Source organism: Carcharhinus amblyrhynchos, chromosome 8 (assembly GCF_965287045.1).
Source record: "Carcharhinus amblyrhynchos chromosome 8, sCarAmb.v2.hapA, whole genome shotgun sequence".
In the NCBI taxonomy this organism is placed as follows: Eukaryota; Metazoa; Chordata; class Chondrichthyes; order Carcharhiniformes; family Carcharhinidae; genus Carcharhinus; species Carcharhinus amblyrhynchos.
Window position 1 is genome coordinate 125,816,359 of NC_137331.1, and position 18,783 is coordinate 125,835,141.

The window sequence follows — 18,783 nt, forward strand, 5'->3', positions numbered from 1 at the left end:
GCTGGGAGGAGGCAGTGCGACATTACCGCTCAGAGCGCCACACTCCGCATGGGAAGAGACACTGCATCCTGCGGCTCAGAGCGCCACGCTCCGCATGGGAGGAGACACCGCATCCTGCGGCTCAGAGCGCCACGCTCCGCATGGGAAGAGACACCGCATCCTGCGGCTCGGAGCAGGGAGGTGACACTGCATGTTGACGATCAGAGCGTCACTGCTCGGTTGGGAGAAGACATTGCATCTTGAAGGTCAGGGCGCCATCCTCCGGCTGGGAGCAAACAATGCACACTGCAGCTCAGAGCGTCATCCTTCGGCTTGGAGGAGACACTGCAACTCAAAGCGCCATCGTGCAGCCAGGCAATGCCCCTGCAGCTCAGAGCGCCATCATACGGCCTGGAGGAGACATCACACCACGCGGCGCCGACTGTGCAGTCCGGAGGAGGCACTGCACCATCCTGCTCAAAGCGCCACCATGCAGCCGGAGGACGCACTGCATCATCCCCGCTCAGAGCGCCACCCTCAGACCCGGAACGGATATTGCACACTACAGCTCAGAGCGCTACCCCCAGTTCCCGAGTAGGCACTACACCCTGCGGCTCAGAGCGCCATCCTCCGGCTGGGAGGTGAAAGTACCTTGTGCTCGGAGCCATCTTGTCTTGTTCAGCAGTGGCTGAAGCAATGGAAGATTTTTAAATCTCCGGGACGCTGAGTCACCGCAGTTTTGGGGAGTGGGGGGGGGGGTGCGGTGGGTCCCCACCTGTAACTTGGAAGGAATTGCAGCAGCCACAGAGAGATAAATAAATGATTGTACCCCCAGACAATGCAGGGTGTTGGTGAGGGGAAACTGGCCTTTGGCTGAATATTGGCGACGAGGACAAAAGTAATTTCTGATCCATCTTTCCCTTCGGACAATTTCCAAACTCTAAAACCACTCCGGTACATGGTGTCGCTTTTCGGGAAAGCCGATGGGGAAGACGGGGCCCAATACGCTGAGGACAGGCGTTATCTCTTCCTCGCAAACAGCATTGAAGGAGACAGACAGCAGGAAGTCACATTGCCAATAACGTGCGAGGCCCTGACTTTCAATGTGATAAAAAGTCTGACCTATCCAGATGTCATCAACTCAAAACGCTTCATGAACTGATAGAACTGGTGAAACACCACTGCGACCCACAGCGCTCGGCAATTCTCTGGGGATATCACTTCCACATGTCTGGGAGAATGCCTGGGAACCTTAGCTGGATTGTGGAACTGACTGAACATTGAATCAGAACTGCCTCTGAATGAAATGTTGCGGGACAGATTGGTATGCAGCATAAATGCCCAAACCATCCAAAAGAAGCTGTAGGCAGAACCCAAATTGGACTTTTAAAAATCCATTAAGATAGCGCAGGTATAGCAGGCAGTAAAGAAGGCAAATGGTATGTTGGCCTTGATAGTGAGAGGATTGAGTATCGGGATAGGGATGTTTTGCTGCAATTGTATAGGGTGTTGGTGAGGCCACACCTGGAGTATTGTGTGCAGTTTTGGTCTCCTTATCTGAGGAAGGATGTTCCTTGCTCTAGAGGGAGCACAGCAAAGGTTTGCCAGGCTGATTCCTGGGACGGCAGGTCTGTCAGATGAGGAGAGACTAAGTCGGTTAGGATTGTATTCACTGGAGTTTAGAAGAGTGAGAGGGGATCCCATAGAAACTTATAAAATTCTAACAGGGTTAGACAGGGCAAATTCAGAAAGAAATTTTGAATCCAGAACTAGGGGGTCATAATTTGAGGGTAAGGGGTAAACCTTTTAGAACGGAGGTGAGGAGAAATTTCTTCACCCAGAAGGTGGTGAATGTGTGGAATTCACTCCCATTGAAAGTAGTTAAGACCAAAAGTTGAGAGATTTCAGGAAGAAATTAGATTTCGCTCTTGGGGCTAAAAGGGATCTAGGGATATGGGGGGAAGGAGGGATCAGGATATTGAATTTGATGATCAGTCGTGATCATAATACAAGGTAAATGGTAGGAACCAGCATTCTGGCATGTTGTATAACTAGGACGGTACAGAGGGCTTAAACTGAATAGTGTGGTGAAGGAGGATGAGATGAACAAGATTATTTTATTTACGAATTAATAAAACAGAGTGAAAAGCACAATCCTGAATGCTACGTGATATGTGCATCGCTGGCTAAAAAATGACTCATTGTCCTTGAAAAGGCAGTTGTGAGCTGCCTTCTTGAACCGTTGTAGTCTCTTGAGGTGTTGGTACACCCACAATGCTGTTTGAGGGGGAATTAGTGATTGAATGCAACAGAGCGGCTTGTTAGGCCATTTCACTGGACTTATGAAAATTGTGTCCTTGCCCATTTCTGTGGGTCTGGATCAGGTAAGGACAGCAGGTTTCCTCCTCTAAAGGACATGAGTCAGGTTTTTAACAACAGTGGTTTCACAGTCATCATGAGACTTTTGATTCCAAATGTTTTATTGAGTTTGAATTCCACAATCTGCTGTGGTCTCCAATGCATTACCTTGGATCTCTGGATTACTCGTCCAGCAACAGCACTCCGCCCCCCCCCCCCCCCCACCTCCTCCTGAGGGAAAGAGAAGGGAAGACAACAAAGTAGCAACAAGAGAAATAATTATCAAAGTGTGTTAGGAATGCACAGAGTGTACAAACAGGCAGATAAGACAAATTAATAAATCAGAATGAAAGGCACAGTGCCTGGATGCCAAGCAGGGAGATGCCTCAATAGTTGTTGCAGTTGTTAGTTCCCATTGTTGCTGTGCATGGTCCCAAACTTTACATACCCTTGTGACATTGCTCTCTCCCTCCAGCAGAGACAGTGAAGCTCATACAGATGTTACAGGAGTGTTAGTTTTGAAAGCATGCTGAGTTCCTGCAGTACCAGTATCAACACCAGAATTTAAAATCTCCCAATTGTGCAGTAATAAACTGGTTCACTGTTTTTAAAGTGAGCTGTACCTCAGAAGTGAATCAGGGAGAGGGAGTATTTGCCTGAACACACTATTTAAAATGTCCCACGAGACAATATCAAAAAAAACCTTTGGATTATCATTTGGAGATCCGAGCTAGGAGTCCAAAAATGTTCACAAACTTCCAAATGTCCTTGTGTTTTCAATGTGCCAAATGCCTTTGGGATGAATCTTCCTTTACTAATTCTACAACACTGACAGCAGCTGTAGCAGGATGACTAGGTCAGTGGATTAACTGGCATAACAATCCTCTTACTAGCGCTTAATGACTTATTAATTTTTTCAACTTACCTCTTGCCCAGCATTTCCTGCCTCCACCTTCCTGCCTCTCTCTCCCTAACTCTCCTGCCTGCTGCTTCCCTCCCTGAATCTCCCGCTCGCTCCTTCTGTCGTCGAGACTTCTGCTCACTGCTCCCCAGCCTGACCCTCCCCTTGCCACATCCCTCTCCCACACCAGTCTGCCCTTGGAACCCACTCCAGACTGTCTCAGGGTTTACTCTCTCAACCTGTCTCAACTCTCCTGGAGGCAATGGAGCCATTCAGCCCCATCCGGGTGGGTGGGTGGGTGGATGGACACACTACATATCTGGGAGTTTGCCTCCTCCAAGCTTCTTCTGAATCCTTAACCTGAGGCAGCAAGGTGCCCTGTCTTAGTGTGTCACCATGAGGAGGCACAGCAGATCTCCCGAGGATGGAGAGGCTGTGTACTAGCAGGGTGAGACTTCTGGCTCTCCTTTTCACATTGCTGTTATATAAGGAGCAATAAAGGAAGCAGACACTCCCAGCCACACACTGGATGCTGGGCACACTGATACCATGAAATTACAGCAGTCACTAATAAATCCAATCAGGAAGTTGTGAGAAACCTCTTTACTCAGGAGTGGTGAGAATGTGGAACTTGCTTCCACAAGGAGGTTAACATGAAAGATGCATTCAAGCACAAATTAGACTTGTAGAGTTGGATGATCAGCCATGATCATAATGAATTGCAGAGCGAGCTCAAAAGGCTGAAGATCTTCCTCCTGCTGCTATTTTCCAAGTTTCTATGTAATGAGGAACAAAGGAATAGGATAAACACACACATATATATATATATATGTAAATGAGCTGTTCTCCTGATTGATGTTGTGTTGCTGAAGATCTCAGGAGAAGTTTTCCTAACCAGTTTCAAACATGTGAATGAGAAAACCAGCCACAATCTAAAAGGTGCTGACGAAACAGAAAGAGGTGAATTTAAACTCTCAGAACCTACCACTGTACTGGGATACACCAGCTGATACCAGCTGAAGATCAGCCATGATCTTATTGAATGGCGGGGCAGGCTCGAAGGGCTGGATGGCCTACTCCTGCTCCTATTTCTTATGTTCTTATATGGGGTGCGTTCTGAGGGGAGAGACTTCTGTCACAATAACCATGGGGCAGCACAGTGGTTAACACTGCTGCCTCACAGTGCCAGAGACCCGGGTTCGATTCCCGACCGCGGGTCACTGTCTGTGTGGAGTTTGCACGTTCTCCCCATGTTTGCATGGGTTTCCTTTGAACAAGGAACAAAAACAGCCCAGGAAACAGGCCCTTCGGCCCAACGAGCCCGCGCCGCAATTTTAACATTACCAGTCCCCCCCTCCATCCATGACCCTTATCTATTGTTTTATGGCATTCCACATTGAGGGAAACTAATTTAGGGACAATTTATTACTCCCATTCAGCCTAATTGCACATTTTGGGGTGTGGGAGGAAACCGGAGCACCCGGAGAAAACCCACGCAAGCACAGGGAGAATGCGCAAACTCCCACAGACACCGGCCCAAATCCATGTGTCTGCACAGCAAACAGTGATAGTCACTGAGCTGTCGTGTTGCCCAGTATCTGGTCCAGTTTAAGCGTACACTAATGACATGAAGCACTAGGCCAATCTCGAACATTCAAGAGCAGCCCAAGTATGACCCATCACGTGTATGCCCCTCGTTGGACAACAAGGTGGACCGACATAAAACCTGTGAATTAAAAGAGAAAAAACATTACCTTTGGCTGCTCTGGTTTCCTCCACAGTCTAAGGTGGTGTGGGTTAGGTGGATTGGCCATGGTAAATTGCCCTTAGTGTCAGGGGGACTAGCTAGGGTAAATGCATGGGGTCATGGGAATAGGGCCTTGTTGGGATTGTTGTTGGTGCAGGCTCAAGGGGCCAAATGGCCTCCTTCTGCACTGTAGAGATTCTATAATGAGGAAAGCAATTCAGTTTCTCTTCATCCATGTATCCAGGGAGAAGCCATTTCCCTGCAGTATCTGTATGTATATCGGTGACAGGACTCCGGGGTTTTCCCTTTATTCCTCTATCTTATTGCACATGAAGCTAAGACATCTTTCACTGGTCTGAACCTGCGTTCCTCGGTTCTACTCCCATTGTCCTGGGAAGGGATTTCAATGGCAGTTAGAAGGGAGGAACAGACCATTGTGCTCAATCAGTCCTGCCTGTGGGGCCTGAAACAGACAATCCTGATCATAGTTACCCGTGCTATACTCAAATCATTTAACTTCATCATTTAACTTCAATACTTGTCCTCTAGATTGTAAACCTCCTCCCAATACAAACAGTTTCTCCGAAACATGTACATATGAGTGAATGGAATCTGTACACGTGTACACATTTGATTCTGTATTCCAGTATAGTCACAAAAATACAATGCACGCTTCGTAGATGCGAATATAATTTACAGAGAAAGTTGAACATTGGAAGAGCAGGTCTGACACAACTCAACAATCTCTCAGCATGCAGATAAGTCATCATTAGGGGAAGACAGTGACCAGCTCTGCAAGCCATCTAGCTGTGGGTTATACAGTGACAGACCTGTCCCCATCTAAGTGTTTTACAGTGCACCAAGTTCTCTGCAGGAACACCTCCATTGCACAGCTACAGGATCTAGAATTGTACAACTTTTACAGTTCCAGTGGACAGTGTAAGGGAATCTCTCTCTCTCCACACCCATTCCACTATAATTAAATCTCAGTGCCAAATGCTTTGCTGTCAGAACTGCTATGTGTGGTGGATAAATCATTGGACCCCAAGCCTCTTTCTCTCTCAGCTGATTCTTTCCATCTTCTGTTCGAATGGAGGTATTCCAAGAAGCACAGACGCCTGGAGTCCAAACTGCTTGTTCTCTGTGCCTTTCTCTCCTGCTTCTTCACTCAATGAACTCCTCACTGGTTTGCCTGCGGACCAGTTCTGCATACAGTCCTCCTCTTGTCAGCAGCTCAGCGTGCGTCCCCACCTGTGACAACAAGAGGTGTTCATCATAAAGGGCCACGGAGAGAGCTGTATTTGACATTGCTGCACCACCCCTTGCCAAGACCCAGAGCATCTCTAATGCAATCAACCAATTGAAGAGCAGTCACGGCCCTCGATTCAGCAAATGCAACAGCCAGCAAATCCTGGTTTGGAATAACATCCAGCTTATAAACATGGAGCAAACCCCATCAGTGTGGGTAGTGTTCCTCCTCCAATTGAGCACTATCCTAATCCCCTGTTCCTGAAACCCTTCACCCTCCTCTCCCTAACCCTTCTCATCTTCCCTGCTGCTAAATGTTGACATGGTCTGTGCTTCAATCACTGACTCCAAGGTTGAATTTTACCACTTCACCCACCACAGGATTCGGAGCAGGCAAGGGGCGGATAATGGAAATGTCCCTTGACCTTGGGTGGCATTTTATGGTTTCTGGATGAGTGAGGCCGTAAAATCCCACCCCGATCCCCCCAAGAGTAAATTCCACAGCCTCACAATCTCATGAGAAACTGTCTCTCTAACTCTTTATCTTAAATCTTCCTGGTTTCATCATGTGTCCACGTCCAGTATAATGAATTGCTTAGTGTTACAATTAATCTTATATCCATGTCACCACACTGAGACCAGTGTTTCTGGTGAGTTGTGTAATTTGGGCAGTGAAGGGAGATGTGATAGAGGGGGATAGATGTGAGAGCAAGGTAGCAATCAGAAAAATAATAATGAGAGTGTGGTGGGAAGAAACTGAGTGTACAAACTGTGTCAGCAGATGAAGTTAGAGGTCACAAAAAGTCCTAGGTGCTATATGTAGCTGGATACAGCCTCAATTCTTAATTCCAGGTTTTTTTTTATTGAATTCAAATTGCACTATCCGCCATGGCTGGATTTGAATCCTGGCCCCCAGAACATGAGCTGAGTTTCTGGATTAATAATCTAGCAATAATTCCACTGGGCTATCGCCTCCCCATCACCATCCTCTCCACATTGACACCATTCACCTCAATGCCCTTCTCTGGTTTTGTATTCTCAGTGGGATGGCCAATTGTAGTCTCCACAGGGCTCAAACCCCTCGCTGTAATATACCCAGTTTGCCAGGAATGGGTTTGTCAAGTTCCTGTGCTAATATGTGACTAGTAACAGACTGACAGTGAGAACAGACTTCACTTACTTCCTTCACATGGCCATTAGCGAGGACACAGATGACATCGGCTGACTTGATTGTACTCAACCTGTGTGCAATGACCAGCACTGTACGTCCTTTCTGTATATGGTCTAGTGCATCCTGAACTATTCTCTCCGATTCCGCATCCAGCGCACTTGTGGCTTCATCCAGGATCAGGATGCAGGGATTTTTAATCAGAGCACGGGCAATGGCGATTCGCTGCTTCTGTCCCCCAGATAGAGCCACTCCCCGCTCACCTAGCCAGAAAATGAGGCCATTAATAATTACATTTACCAATTTCTCCATTTAATGATGATTCTGTAATTCCCTCTTCTTTCCATCACCATTAAACTGTCAATGTTGATGCTTTGAGTAGTGTGTCCTGTGTGTGTGATGATTTGAGGTGTTTTTCTTGCACTTATCAGGACAAATACAAGAACACCAAATTTCATCTGATCACAATGTTTTATACCAAATGAGAAAGGGGTGCTGATTGGTTGGCAAGTTGACTATAATTAGCTGAGATATTGCCAAGGTGAAAGCCAACATGGCACTTTAGGGTCCCAAGCACTGTAGCATAATTCATTAAGGACAAGACTTTATCATATTCCTTTTCTTTGCAGAGAATGAGTCACTGTGTATGAATGTAAATCATCTCTAGCTATAGTAAAAGATCCACAAACTCAACTGATTATATTAAGTTGTCAGTTAGTATATCTAATAGCACAGTCAAGGTTATTCAGAAAGTGCTGCCCAATGTGAAATCACATCTTTTGTTTTGGGCTTTGCAAGCTTGGATTGGCCGAGTGTGGTCTGTACACAGCCTATCACAGAATTCAGTCTGCTTGATTCAATCAGCCAATCACTAAGATGTACGGTCGATGTACCTGGCATTTTACCAGCAATGAAACTCTTATATAATGTTGCTTGATTACATGGGAGGCAGAATATTGAGTGGTTTGAGGTATGTTCCATTTGTGTGTGTGTGTGTTCATTTATGGGATGTGGCCATCACTGTCTAGGTCAGCATTTATTGCCGATCTCTAATTGTCCTTGAGAAGATGGTGGTGATCTGTTTGATTGAGCTGCTCAGATGGAGGTATTACTGTCAGTTATTACTCATAGTTATTACTGTTCTGCTGAGTTATTGTTAAACTTTGTTCCTGATTTATATAAAGATCACTTTTTAAACAATGTATTCAATTGCCTGTGGTCTCAAGTTACTACAGGAAGTGTATTCTCTTTGTGTGTTTGATGATTTGAGGTGTATTCTTTGCTTTTGTTTTTTATGTGGGTGAACAATCCACAGCATGTTTAAGATGCATCACCAAACATACCCACAATGGTCATGTATCCATTTGGAAAGGACTGGATGAAGCCATCTGCATTGGCCTGTCGGGCTGCCTCGTAAATCTCCTCATCTGAGGCATCTGGCTTTCCAAATCGAATATTCTCCTTGACGGTAGTACCAAAAAGCACAGGTTCCTGCAACTGACAGACATGACTGAGGGGGCATCATGGCAAACATGAACAGTGGTCCCACCTTGGAGTGGGACTCCGAACATTAACTGCAGCAGGAGATACAGGTACAGAAACTCCGCTACAAACACATCACCCAGGGAACAGATAGAGAGGAGAAGCTGATGGGAAGAGCAGAGAGTTACATCAGAGAGGGAAGTGTAAAGATGAGAGAAGAGGAGAGGAGAAGGAATACAGGGAGTAATGGGGAAGTTCTGACCTGGCTGATGTATCCAATAACGTGACTGCGCAGCCATTGTGGATCCAAGGTCCTGATGTCGTATCCATCTAAGGTGATAACTCCGCTGTCTGGGTCATAGAACCTTTCCAGCAGGGATGCTATTGTCGACTTGCCTTCAAATCATTTTAGTCACAAGTCAGGAAACAGTTTAAAAGCAAATCTCCCATCCTCCTCCACATGATCACTGTACACATTCAGAGAAGAGATACACCCATTCCTATCTCATTATTATGCCAAATGAGCCAATTTAACCTCCTGGTCTAGTTTCAATTGCCGGAGAGTATTTCAAGGAAACTTCCCACATCTTATTGGCCTAGACTGCTTTTTATCCATTCCTTCACCTCAGTGAGGAGTTCAAGACCTTATTGATGGTGGAGCAGCCTTGGGCGGGTTAGTCCTGCTCCAAATTCATATTACATAGCTGTGATAAATATAAAATATCACGATTATACAGGGCAGGCCAACCAGCCAGTCTTTTCCTGTCTGACTTTTTAAATCTTCATGTAACTCTTCTCCTTCAACTGGCCCCTACTGTCCTATATATATCACAATGAGACACCCATCAAACTATCGCACACACACTGATATCAGAGACAGGTCAAACTGTACTCACCTGTCCCAGATTGTCCTACGACTGCCACCATTTTAGAGGCTGGTAGTGTGAGACTGAAGTCGTGCAGCACCACATGACCAGGTCTGGAGGGGTAGCTAAAGAAAGAAAGATAAATGGTTGGATTTATTTTACAAAAGGGCCATGTAAATATTGTTCATAACTGAGTGGAAAGCACTCTTACCTCTGATGTAACAAATTTGGGATTGAGTCCCATGGCTGATCTGGGAGTAACCTCAAGCTGGCATCCCACCCATCGCCAATAACCTCTCATCCACTTGCTTACCAAGAATCTATCCGGCTCTGTTTGAAAAATGTTCAAAGACTCTAATTCCGCTGCCTTTGCAGGAGGAGTTCCAAAGATACACGACCCTCTGAGAGAAAGAAAACTTTGCCTCACCTTCATTTCAAATGGACAACCCCTTATTTTTAAACAGTGACTCTGAGTTCCTGATTCTCCCAAAAGAGGAAACATCCTCTCTATATCCAGACTGTCAAGACTCCTCAGGGCCTTGTATATTTGGCAGGAATAACAGATGTGTAGAGTATAGGGCTAACGGTAGGACTCTGAATAGTGTTGACGAACAGAGGGATCTAGGTGTATATGTGCATAGATCCCTGAAAGTTGGAAATCAAGTCGATAAGGTTGTTAGGAAGGCATACGGTGTCTTGGCATTTATTGGTAGGGGGATTGAATTTAGGAGCCGCAACGTCATGTTGCAACTGTACAAAACTCTGGTGCGGCCACACTTGGAGTATTGTGTACAGTTCTGGTCCCCACATTATAGGAAGGATGTGGAGGCATTGGAGAGGGTGCAGAGGAGGTTTACCAGGATGTTGCCTGGTATGGAGGGAAGGTCCTATGAGGAGAAACTGAGGGATTTGGGGTTGTTTTCGTTGGAAAGAAGGTGGCTAAGAGGAGACCTTATTGAAACATACAAGATGATTAGAGGTTTGGATAGGGTGGACAGTGATAGCCTTTTTCCTCGGATGGAGAAAGCTAGCACGAGGGGACATAGCTTTAAATTAAGGGGTGGTAGTTATAGGACGGATGTCAGAGGTAGGTTCTTTACCCAGAGGGTGGTGAGGGATTGGAATGCCCTGCCTGCTGCAGTTGTAAATGCGCCTAGTTTGGGGGCATTTAAGAGATCCGTGGATAGGTTTATGGATGGAAAGGGATTGGTTTAGGTTAGAGGGTCATTGCTTTTTCTTAATTGGTCGGCGCAACATCGTGGGCCGAAGGGCCTGTTCTGCGCTGTAATGTTCTATGTTCTATTTAAATCAAACAGCTTCTTACTCTTCAAAACTCCAATCAATACAAGCCTATCTTGTCCAATCTTTCCTCATGCGAGAAAAGTTAAAGTTTACTTGTCACAAATCTGGTGTTTTGCTGGGTGTTTTCTTTAGGCCGCCCAATAGTGACAGGGAAGTTGAGGTGCAGATAGGGAAACAGATCCTAGAGAGATGTAGTAATAACAGAGTTGTCGTGATGGGAGACTTCAATTTCCCAAACATCGATTGGAATATCCCAAGGGTAAGGGGTTTGGATGGGGAGGAGTTTGTTAGGTGTGTTCAGGAGGGTTCCTGACACAGTACGTGGATAAGCCTACGAGAGGAGAGGCTGTACTTGACCTGGTGCTGGCTAATGAACCAGGACAGGTGACGGATCTCTCGGTGGGAGAGCATCTTGGGGGTGGAGATCATAATTCTATCTCCTTCACAATAGCATTGGAAAGAGATAGGATCAGGCAGGCTAAGAAGGTATTTGTCTGGAGTAAGGGGAAATATGAAGACATCAGGCAGACAATTGGACGAGTAAACTGGAAGGAGGCGTTCTTGGGGGAAAGTACTGAAGGAAGGTGGCGGATTTTCAAGGTATGTTTGACTGGAGCTCTGCACAACAGCGTTCCGGTGAGACAAGGAGGTTTTGGTAGGTCGCGGGAGCCGTGGTGCACGAAGGTTGTGATGAACCTAGTCAGGAAGAAAAGAAAGGTGTATAAAGGGTTCAGAGAGCTAGGAGATGTTAAGGATCTAGAGGGGTATAAGGCTTGTAGAAAGGAGCTTAAAAAGGAAATTAGGAGAGCCAGAAGGGGACATGAGAAGGCCTTGGCGGGTAAGATTAAGGAGAATCCCAAGGCGTTCTACAAATATGCGAAGAGTAAAAGGATGAGAAGAGAAGGGATAGGACCTATAAAAGGTGAAGGGGCAAAAGTCTGTGTGGAACCGGAAGAAATGGCAGAGGTGCTTAAGGAGTACTTTGCCTCGGTATTCACGGTGGAAAGTGATCTGGGAGGTTGTACTACAGGTTTGCGGCAGCCTGAAAAGATTGAGTATGTGGATATTAAGAAAGAGGATGTGTTGGAACTGTTAAATTCTATCAAGATAGACAAGTCGCCGGGACCGGATGGGAAGTACCCCAGGTTACTGTGGGAGGTGAGGGAAGTGATTGCAGAGCCCCTGGCGATGATCTTTGCATCGTCGATGGAGACGGGAGAAGTTCCGGAGGATTGGAGGATTGCAGATGTGGTTCCTATTTTCAAGAAAGGGAACAGGGATAGTCCGGGAAATTACCGACCTGTGAGTCTGACCTCAGTGGTTGGTAAGTTGATGGAGAGGATTCTGAGGGACAAGATTTATGAGCATTTAGAGAAGTTTAGAATGATCAGGAATAGTCAGCATGGTTTTGTCAAGGGCAGGTCATTCCTTACGAGCCTAGTTGAGTTCTTTGAAAATGTGACTGAACACATTGATGAAGGAAGAGCGGTGGACGTGGTTTACATGGACTTCAGCAAGGTGTTTGATAAGGTCCCCCATGCAAGACTTCTTGAGAAGGTGAGAGGGCATGGGATCCAAGGGGCTTTGGCCTTGTGGATCCAGAACTGGCTTGCCTGCAGAAGGCAGAGAGTGGTTGTGGATGGGTCTTGTTCTGCATGGAGGTCGGTCACCAGTGGAGTGCCCCAGGGATCTGTTCTAGGACCCTTGCTGTTTGTCATTTTCATAAATGACCTGGATGAGGAAGTGGAGGGATGGGTTAGTAAGTTCGCCGACGATACGAAGGTTGGTGGTGTTGTGGATAGTCTGGAGGGATGTCAGAAGTTGCAGCGTGACATAGATAGGATGCAAGACTAGGCGGAGAAGTGGCAGATGGACTTCAACACGGATAAATGTGTAGTGGTCCATTTTGGCAGGACCAACAGGATGCAGGAGTACAATATCAAGGGTAGGAGTCTGAGCTGTGTTGAAGAGCAGAAGGATCTTGGGGTCCGGGTCCATCGGACTCTTAAATCAGCCTTGCAGGTGGAGGATGTGGTCAAGAAGGCATATGGTGTACTGGCCTTCATTAATCGAGGGATTGAGTTTAGGAGTCGGGAGGTAATGCTGCAACTTTATAAGACCCTTGTCAGACCCCACTTGCAGTACTGTGCGCAGTTCTGGTCGCCTCACTACAGGAAGGATGCGGAAGCTATTGAGAGGGTGCAGAGGAGATTTACAAGGATGTTGACTGGATTGGGAGGCATGCCTTATGAAGATAGGTTGAGGGAGCTAGGTCTCTTCTCCCTGGAGAGACGAAGGTTGAGAGGTGACCTGATAGAGGTTTATAAAATGTTGAGAGGAATAGATAGGGTGGATCCTCGGAGGCTATTTCCCAGGGCTGAAATGGTCGCTACGAGAGGACACAGGTTTAAGGTGCTGGGAAGCAAGTACAGAGGAGATGTTAGGGGAAAGTTTTTCACTCAGAGGACGGTGAGTGAGTGGAATCGGCTGCCATCGATGGTGGTACAGGTGAACTCGCTGGGGTCTTTTAAAAGATTTCTGGATGAGTATATGGAATTTAATGGGATTGGGGGTTACAGATAGTTCTATGGATTGGTCGGTATGGATGTGATCGGCGCAACTTGTGGGCCGAAGGGCCTGTTTGTGTTGTAGTGTTCTATGTTCTATGTTCTAAATCTATGTTTACATTAACGATATTATTGTGAAAATCCCCCAGTCGCCATAGTCCAGCACCAATTCAGGCACACTGAAGGAGAATTTAGTATGGTCAATCCACCTAACCTGCACATCTTTGGACTGTGGGAAGAAACTGGAGCACCCAGAGGAAACCCATGCAGACATGGGGAGAACGTGCAAACTCCACACAGACAGTGACCCAAGCCGGGAATTGAACATGGGTCCCTGGTGTTGTGAGGTAACAGTGCTAACCACTGTGCCACCGTGCCGCCCCTAACCTGCCCATTCCAGATATTAGTCTGTTAAACCTTCTCTGAACTACTTTCAATGTATTTACTTCTTTACATCTTTACTTAAACTGCCATAAATGTGGAACAAAATAGTAATCTGACAGAGATCAGGGCTTCAAATGGTTAACTTTGGAATGAAAAATATCACAGGGAGAGATGGGGGATTGATGGCAGAGCACTGGAGTTTGGAGCAGTTGCCCTGGGAGTGTTTGATGGGGACAGTGTGGAGCAGTGATGGGTAATCTGGGCTAGTGAGTGGGTCGCATGAGTGGCCCTCCTTCATCTCAGTGGCTGCAAGATTGTATCAGGATTGTTCTCTAACTGCAACCCCATGAATAAGATTAAATATATTTAATACACGCTGAATAATTATAATAAGTTATAGAAAATGCTTCACTGTTTATATATTAAGAGAAATTCAAACAGTAAAAACCAAGGAACTATTTACATTTTTGGACTCAGGGAACGCACAGCTCTCACACTCAGTGTTGTGAGCAATCAGCATGTACTTCACTTCACTCACCTTTATGTGTGTATCGCTTCTGTCGTACCAAGAGAGAAACAAAACTACACAAATCAGTGGAATGTGGCAACCCAGCTCATGTACAATGGTCAACAAAATGTCTTGTGGGCCACACTCAGAACCTTGATGGAGCTTTACTCTGTATCTAACCCCATGCTGTATCTGTCCTGGGAGTGTTTGATGGGGACAGTGTAGAGGGAGCTTTACTCTGTATCTAACCTCGTGCTGTATCTGTCCTGGGAGTGTTTGATGGGGACAGTGTAGAGGGAGCTTTACTCTGTATCTAACCCCGTGCTGTACCTGTCCTGGGAGTGTTTGATGGGGACAGTGTAGAGGGAGCTTTACTCTGTATCTAACCCCATGCTGGACCTGTCCTGGGAGTGTTTGATGGGGACAGTGTAGAGGGAGCTTTACTCTGTATCTAACCCCGTGCTGTACCTGTCCTGGGAGTGTTTGATGGGGGACAGTGTAGAGGGAGCTTTACTCTGTATCTAACCCGAGGGAGCTTTACTCTGTATCTAACCCTGTGCTGAACCTGTCCTGGGAGTGTTTGATGGGGACAGTGTAGAGGGAGCTTTACTCTGTATCTAACCCCATGCTGTACCTGTCCTGGGAGTGTTTGATGGGGACAGTGTAGAGGGAGCTTTACTCTGTATCTAACCCCGTGCTGTACCTGTCCTGGGAGTGTTTGATGGGGACAGTGTCAAGGGAGCTTTACTCTGTATCTAACCCCGTGCTGTACCTGTCCTGGGAGTGTTTGATGGGGGACAGTGTAGAGGGAGCTTTACTCTGTATCTAACCCTGTGCTGTACCTATCCTCGGAGTGTTTGATGGGGGACAGTGCAGAGGGAGCTTTACTCTGTATCTAACCCCATGCTGTACCTGTCCTGGGAGTGTTTGATGGGGGACAGTGTAGAGGGAGCTTTACTCTGTATCTAACCCATGCTGTACCTGTTCTGGGAGTGTTTGATGGGGACAGTTTAGAGGGAGCTTTACTCTGTATCTAACCCTGTGCTGTACCTATCCTCAGAGTGTTTGATGGGGGAGAGTGTAGAGGGAGCTTTACTCTGTATCTAACCCCGTGCTGTACCTGTCCTGGGAGTGTTTGATGGGGACAGTGTAGAGGGAGCTTTACTCTGCATCTAACCCCGTGCTGTACCTGTCCTGGGAGTGTTTGATGGGGACAGTGTAGAGGGAGCTTTACTCTGTATCTAACCCTGTGGACAGTGTAGAGGGAGCTTTACTCTGTATCTAACCCTGTGCTGAACCTGTCCTGGGAGTGTTTGATGGGGACAGTGTAGAGGGAGCTTTACTCTGTATCTAACCCCGTGCTGTACCTGTCCTGGGAGTGTTTGATGGGGACAGTGTAGAGGGAGCTTTACTCTGTATCTAACCCCGTGCTGTACCTGTCCTGGGAGTGTTTGATGGGGACAGTGTCAAGGGAGCTTTACTCTGTATCTAACCCCGTGCTGTCCCTGTCCTGGGAGTGTTTGATGGGGACAGTGTAGAGGGAGCTTTACTCTGTATCTAACCCTGTGCTGTACCTATCCTCGGAGTGTTTGATGGGGGACAGTGCAGAGGGAGCTTTACTCTGTATCTAACCCCGTGCTGTACCTGTCCTGGGAGTGTTTGATGGGGGACAGTGTAGAGGGAGCTTTACTCTGTATCTAACCCAGTGCTGTACCTATCCTCGGAGTGTTTGATGGGGGACAGTGCAGAGGGAGCTTTACTCTGTATCTAACCCCGTGCTGTACCTGTCCTGGGAGTGTTTGATGGGGGACAGTGTAGAGGGAGCTTTACTCTGTATCTAACCCAGTGCTGTACCTATCCTCGGAGTGTTTGATGGGGGACAGTGCAGAGGGAGCTTTACTCTGTATCTAACCCCGTGCTGTATCTGTCCTGGGAGTGTTTGATGGGGACAGTGTAGAGGAAGCTTTACTCTGTATCTAACCCCGTGCTGAACCTGTCCTGGGAGTGTTTGATGGGGGACAGTGTAGAGGGAGCTTTACTCTGTATCTAACCCATGCTGTACCTGTTCTGGGAGTGTTTGATGGGGACAGTTTAGAGGGAGCTTTACTCTGTATCTAACCCCGTGCTGTACCTGTCCTGGGAGTGTTTGATGGGGGACAGTGTTGAGGAAGGTTTACTCTGCGCAGAATGTCCACACTGACTGTCTACCCACACAGCACTGTCTTGTGTTAACTGTCACTCTCTAATTAGAACCTGACATTACTGTTTCAGCAGTTTCGTGTTCACCTGGATATTGCTTCTGAACCTCCACAGTGCACCTGTGATAGCTTGGCTTCAGGTAAGGTGGTATAAAGAGGAGGTTGATTGCCCCCACTCCCCGCTGTGAAATAACATTGAAACACCCAAAGAAGTGTGTGTGAAGTGGTGTGACATGCTCTTCAGCAACTCCTAGTGGTTAAATATGAAATAAATTCCTGACACTCTCTATAAAATCAACACATAACAATATATTTATCTAACATTGAGCAAATTAACTAAACTATTAACAAACCAAATAAATCCCTTCTATTAACTATTCCTGAATACACAAGATTCTAATGGAATGCTATTCCAATAAATACAATTCCCAATCATTAACAAAAATAGAATTTAGTCACACTCTAAATTACAACCAGGTTTTGTGTCATCCGGAATATTCTGGGCCTTCTATTGTCTATCTGGAACTTCTTTCTTCTTTGGTACCATTGTTATCTAGATGATTCTTTCTCTAAGAAATAGGTGAAGCTATAAGGGCCAGCAATGATCGAGAGAGCTGAGAGTTGTTATCTCTGGCAGGTGACAGTTGTTCTACCCTCTTTGTCCCACTGCCCCCTTCTTTAATACCTGTGATGGCATATCAAAATTTCCATCAATAGGATTGGTCCCAGGTTGTCAAAACCATCAGATTTAAATTTAATAAGTTTTTGGTATCTAAGTGCTTAATTCAAATTGATTGGCTAAATTCAAAAAAAGCCTGTTGTCTTGGTAAAAGCTGCTGCTTGGCCATTCGATACCAATGTTTCAGTCTGGGTTCTCTGTGTACTTGCAGTTTAAATTTCTAAGCACAGAAAAAGCACCAGCTTTTAACAGGACCACACAATGCTTCCCTCACCACCCTTGAGCATTGTACAAATGCCAAATTCTAACTCCCTATTTCCCAATCACTAACAACCCTACCCACCTTCCCAACAGTGCTGAGCAGGTAGTGCTGAGCAGCATTTCTGAGCCTCAGGCAGACTGTTCCACATAACACCTTACTTTCCACAAACAAATTAACCATGTGAGGCAAGGATTTGCTTTGTAGTTGGAGTGAGGGTGTAAGGCTGCTCCTATGGCCCACCCCCAGCCCAGAGACACACTGTCTCACCACAATGCACATTGGATTCACCTGCTTCTTACAGACCTGAACATAATTTTGTCGAACTGCACAAGTCCGGCCAGGGCGTGCGTTGGGATCTGGAAGCCCCCTTTTACTGGGATTGTCGGTCTCAGCATCATGAACTCAAACACTCGGCTTCCAGCAGTCAGCCCGCGGATAACCTGGTGAACAAAGAGAGATACGGTGTTCACTGTCAGGCTGTTCACCGTCAGGCTGTTCACCGTCAAGGTATTCGCCGTCAGGGTGCTCGCCGTCAGGGTGTTCGCCGTCAGGGTGCTCACCGTCAGGGTGCTCACCGTCAGGGTGCTCACCGTCAGGGTGCTCGCCGTCAGGGTGTTCGCCGTCAGGGTGCTCACCGTCAGGGTGTTCACCGTCAGGGTGTTCGCCGTCAGGGTGTTCGCCGTCAGGGTGCTCACCGTCAGGGTGCTCACCGTCAGGGTGCTCACCGTCAGACTGTTCACCGTCAGGGTGCTCGCCGTCAGGGTGCTCGCCGTCAGGGTGCTCACCGTCAGGGTGTTCACCGTCAGGGTGCTCACCGTCAGGGTGCTCACCGTCAGGGTGCTCACCGTCAGGGTGCTCACCGTCAGACTGTTCACCGTCAGGGTGCTCACCGTCAGGGTGCTCGCCGTCAGGGTGTTCACCGTCAGACTGTTCACCGTCAGGGTGCTCACCGTCAGGGTGTTCACCGTCAGACTGTTCACCGTCAGGGTGCTCACCGTCAGGGTGCTCACCGTCAGGGTGCTCGCCGTCAGGGTGCTCGCCGTCAGGGTGCTCGCCGTCAGGGTGTTCGCCGTCAGGGTGTTCGCCGTCAGACTGTTCACCGTCAGACTGTTCACCGTCAGACTGTTCACCGTC

The 18,783-nt window shown here is 47.1% G+C and overlaps 1 protein-coding gene across 2 annotated transcripts in view; it reads right to left on the reverse strand.

Annotated features, from left to right (window-relative positions):
* Positions 1–3,826: 3,826 nt before the first annotated feature.
* The window catches only part of abcb8 (ATP-binding cassette, sub-family B (MDR/TAP), member 8), a 78,933-nt gene continuing 63,976 nt past the window's right edge, over positions 3,827–18,783 (reverse strand). Inside the window, exons 11-16 of one of the 2 annotated variants that reach the window (XM_080194790.1) lie at positions 17,953–18,089; positions 9,780–9,874; positions 9,146–9,279; positions 8,745–8,892; positions 7,414–7,664; positions 3,827–6,236 (exon numbers count right to left, since the gene is read on the reverse strand). In XM_080194790.1, the coding sequence (XP_080050916.1) occupies positions 6,150–6,236; positions 7,414–7,664; positions 8,745–8,892; positions 9,146–9,279; positions 9,780–9,874; positions 17,953–18,089 (852 nt within the window). In that variant the 3' untranslated portion in view covers positions 3,827–6,149. The other variant, XM_080194788.1, reaches the window with a different exon arrangement.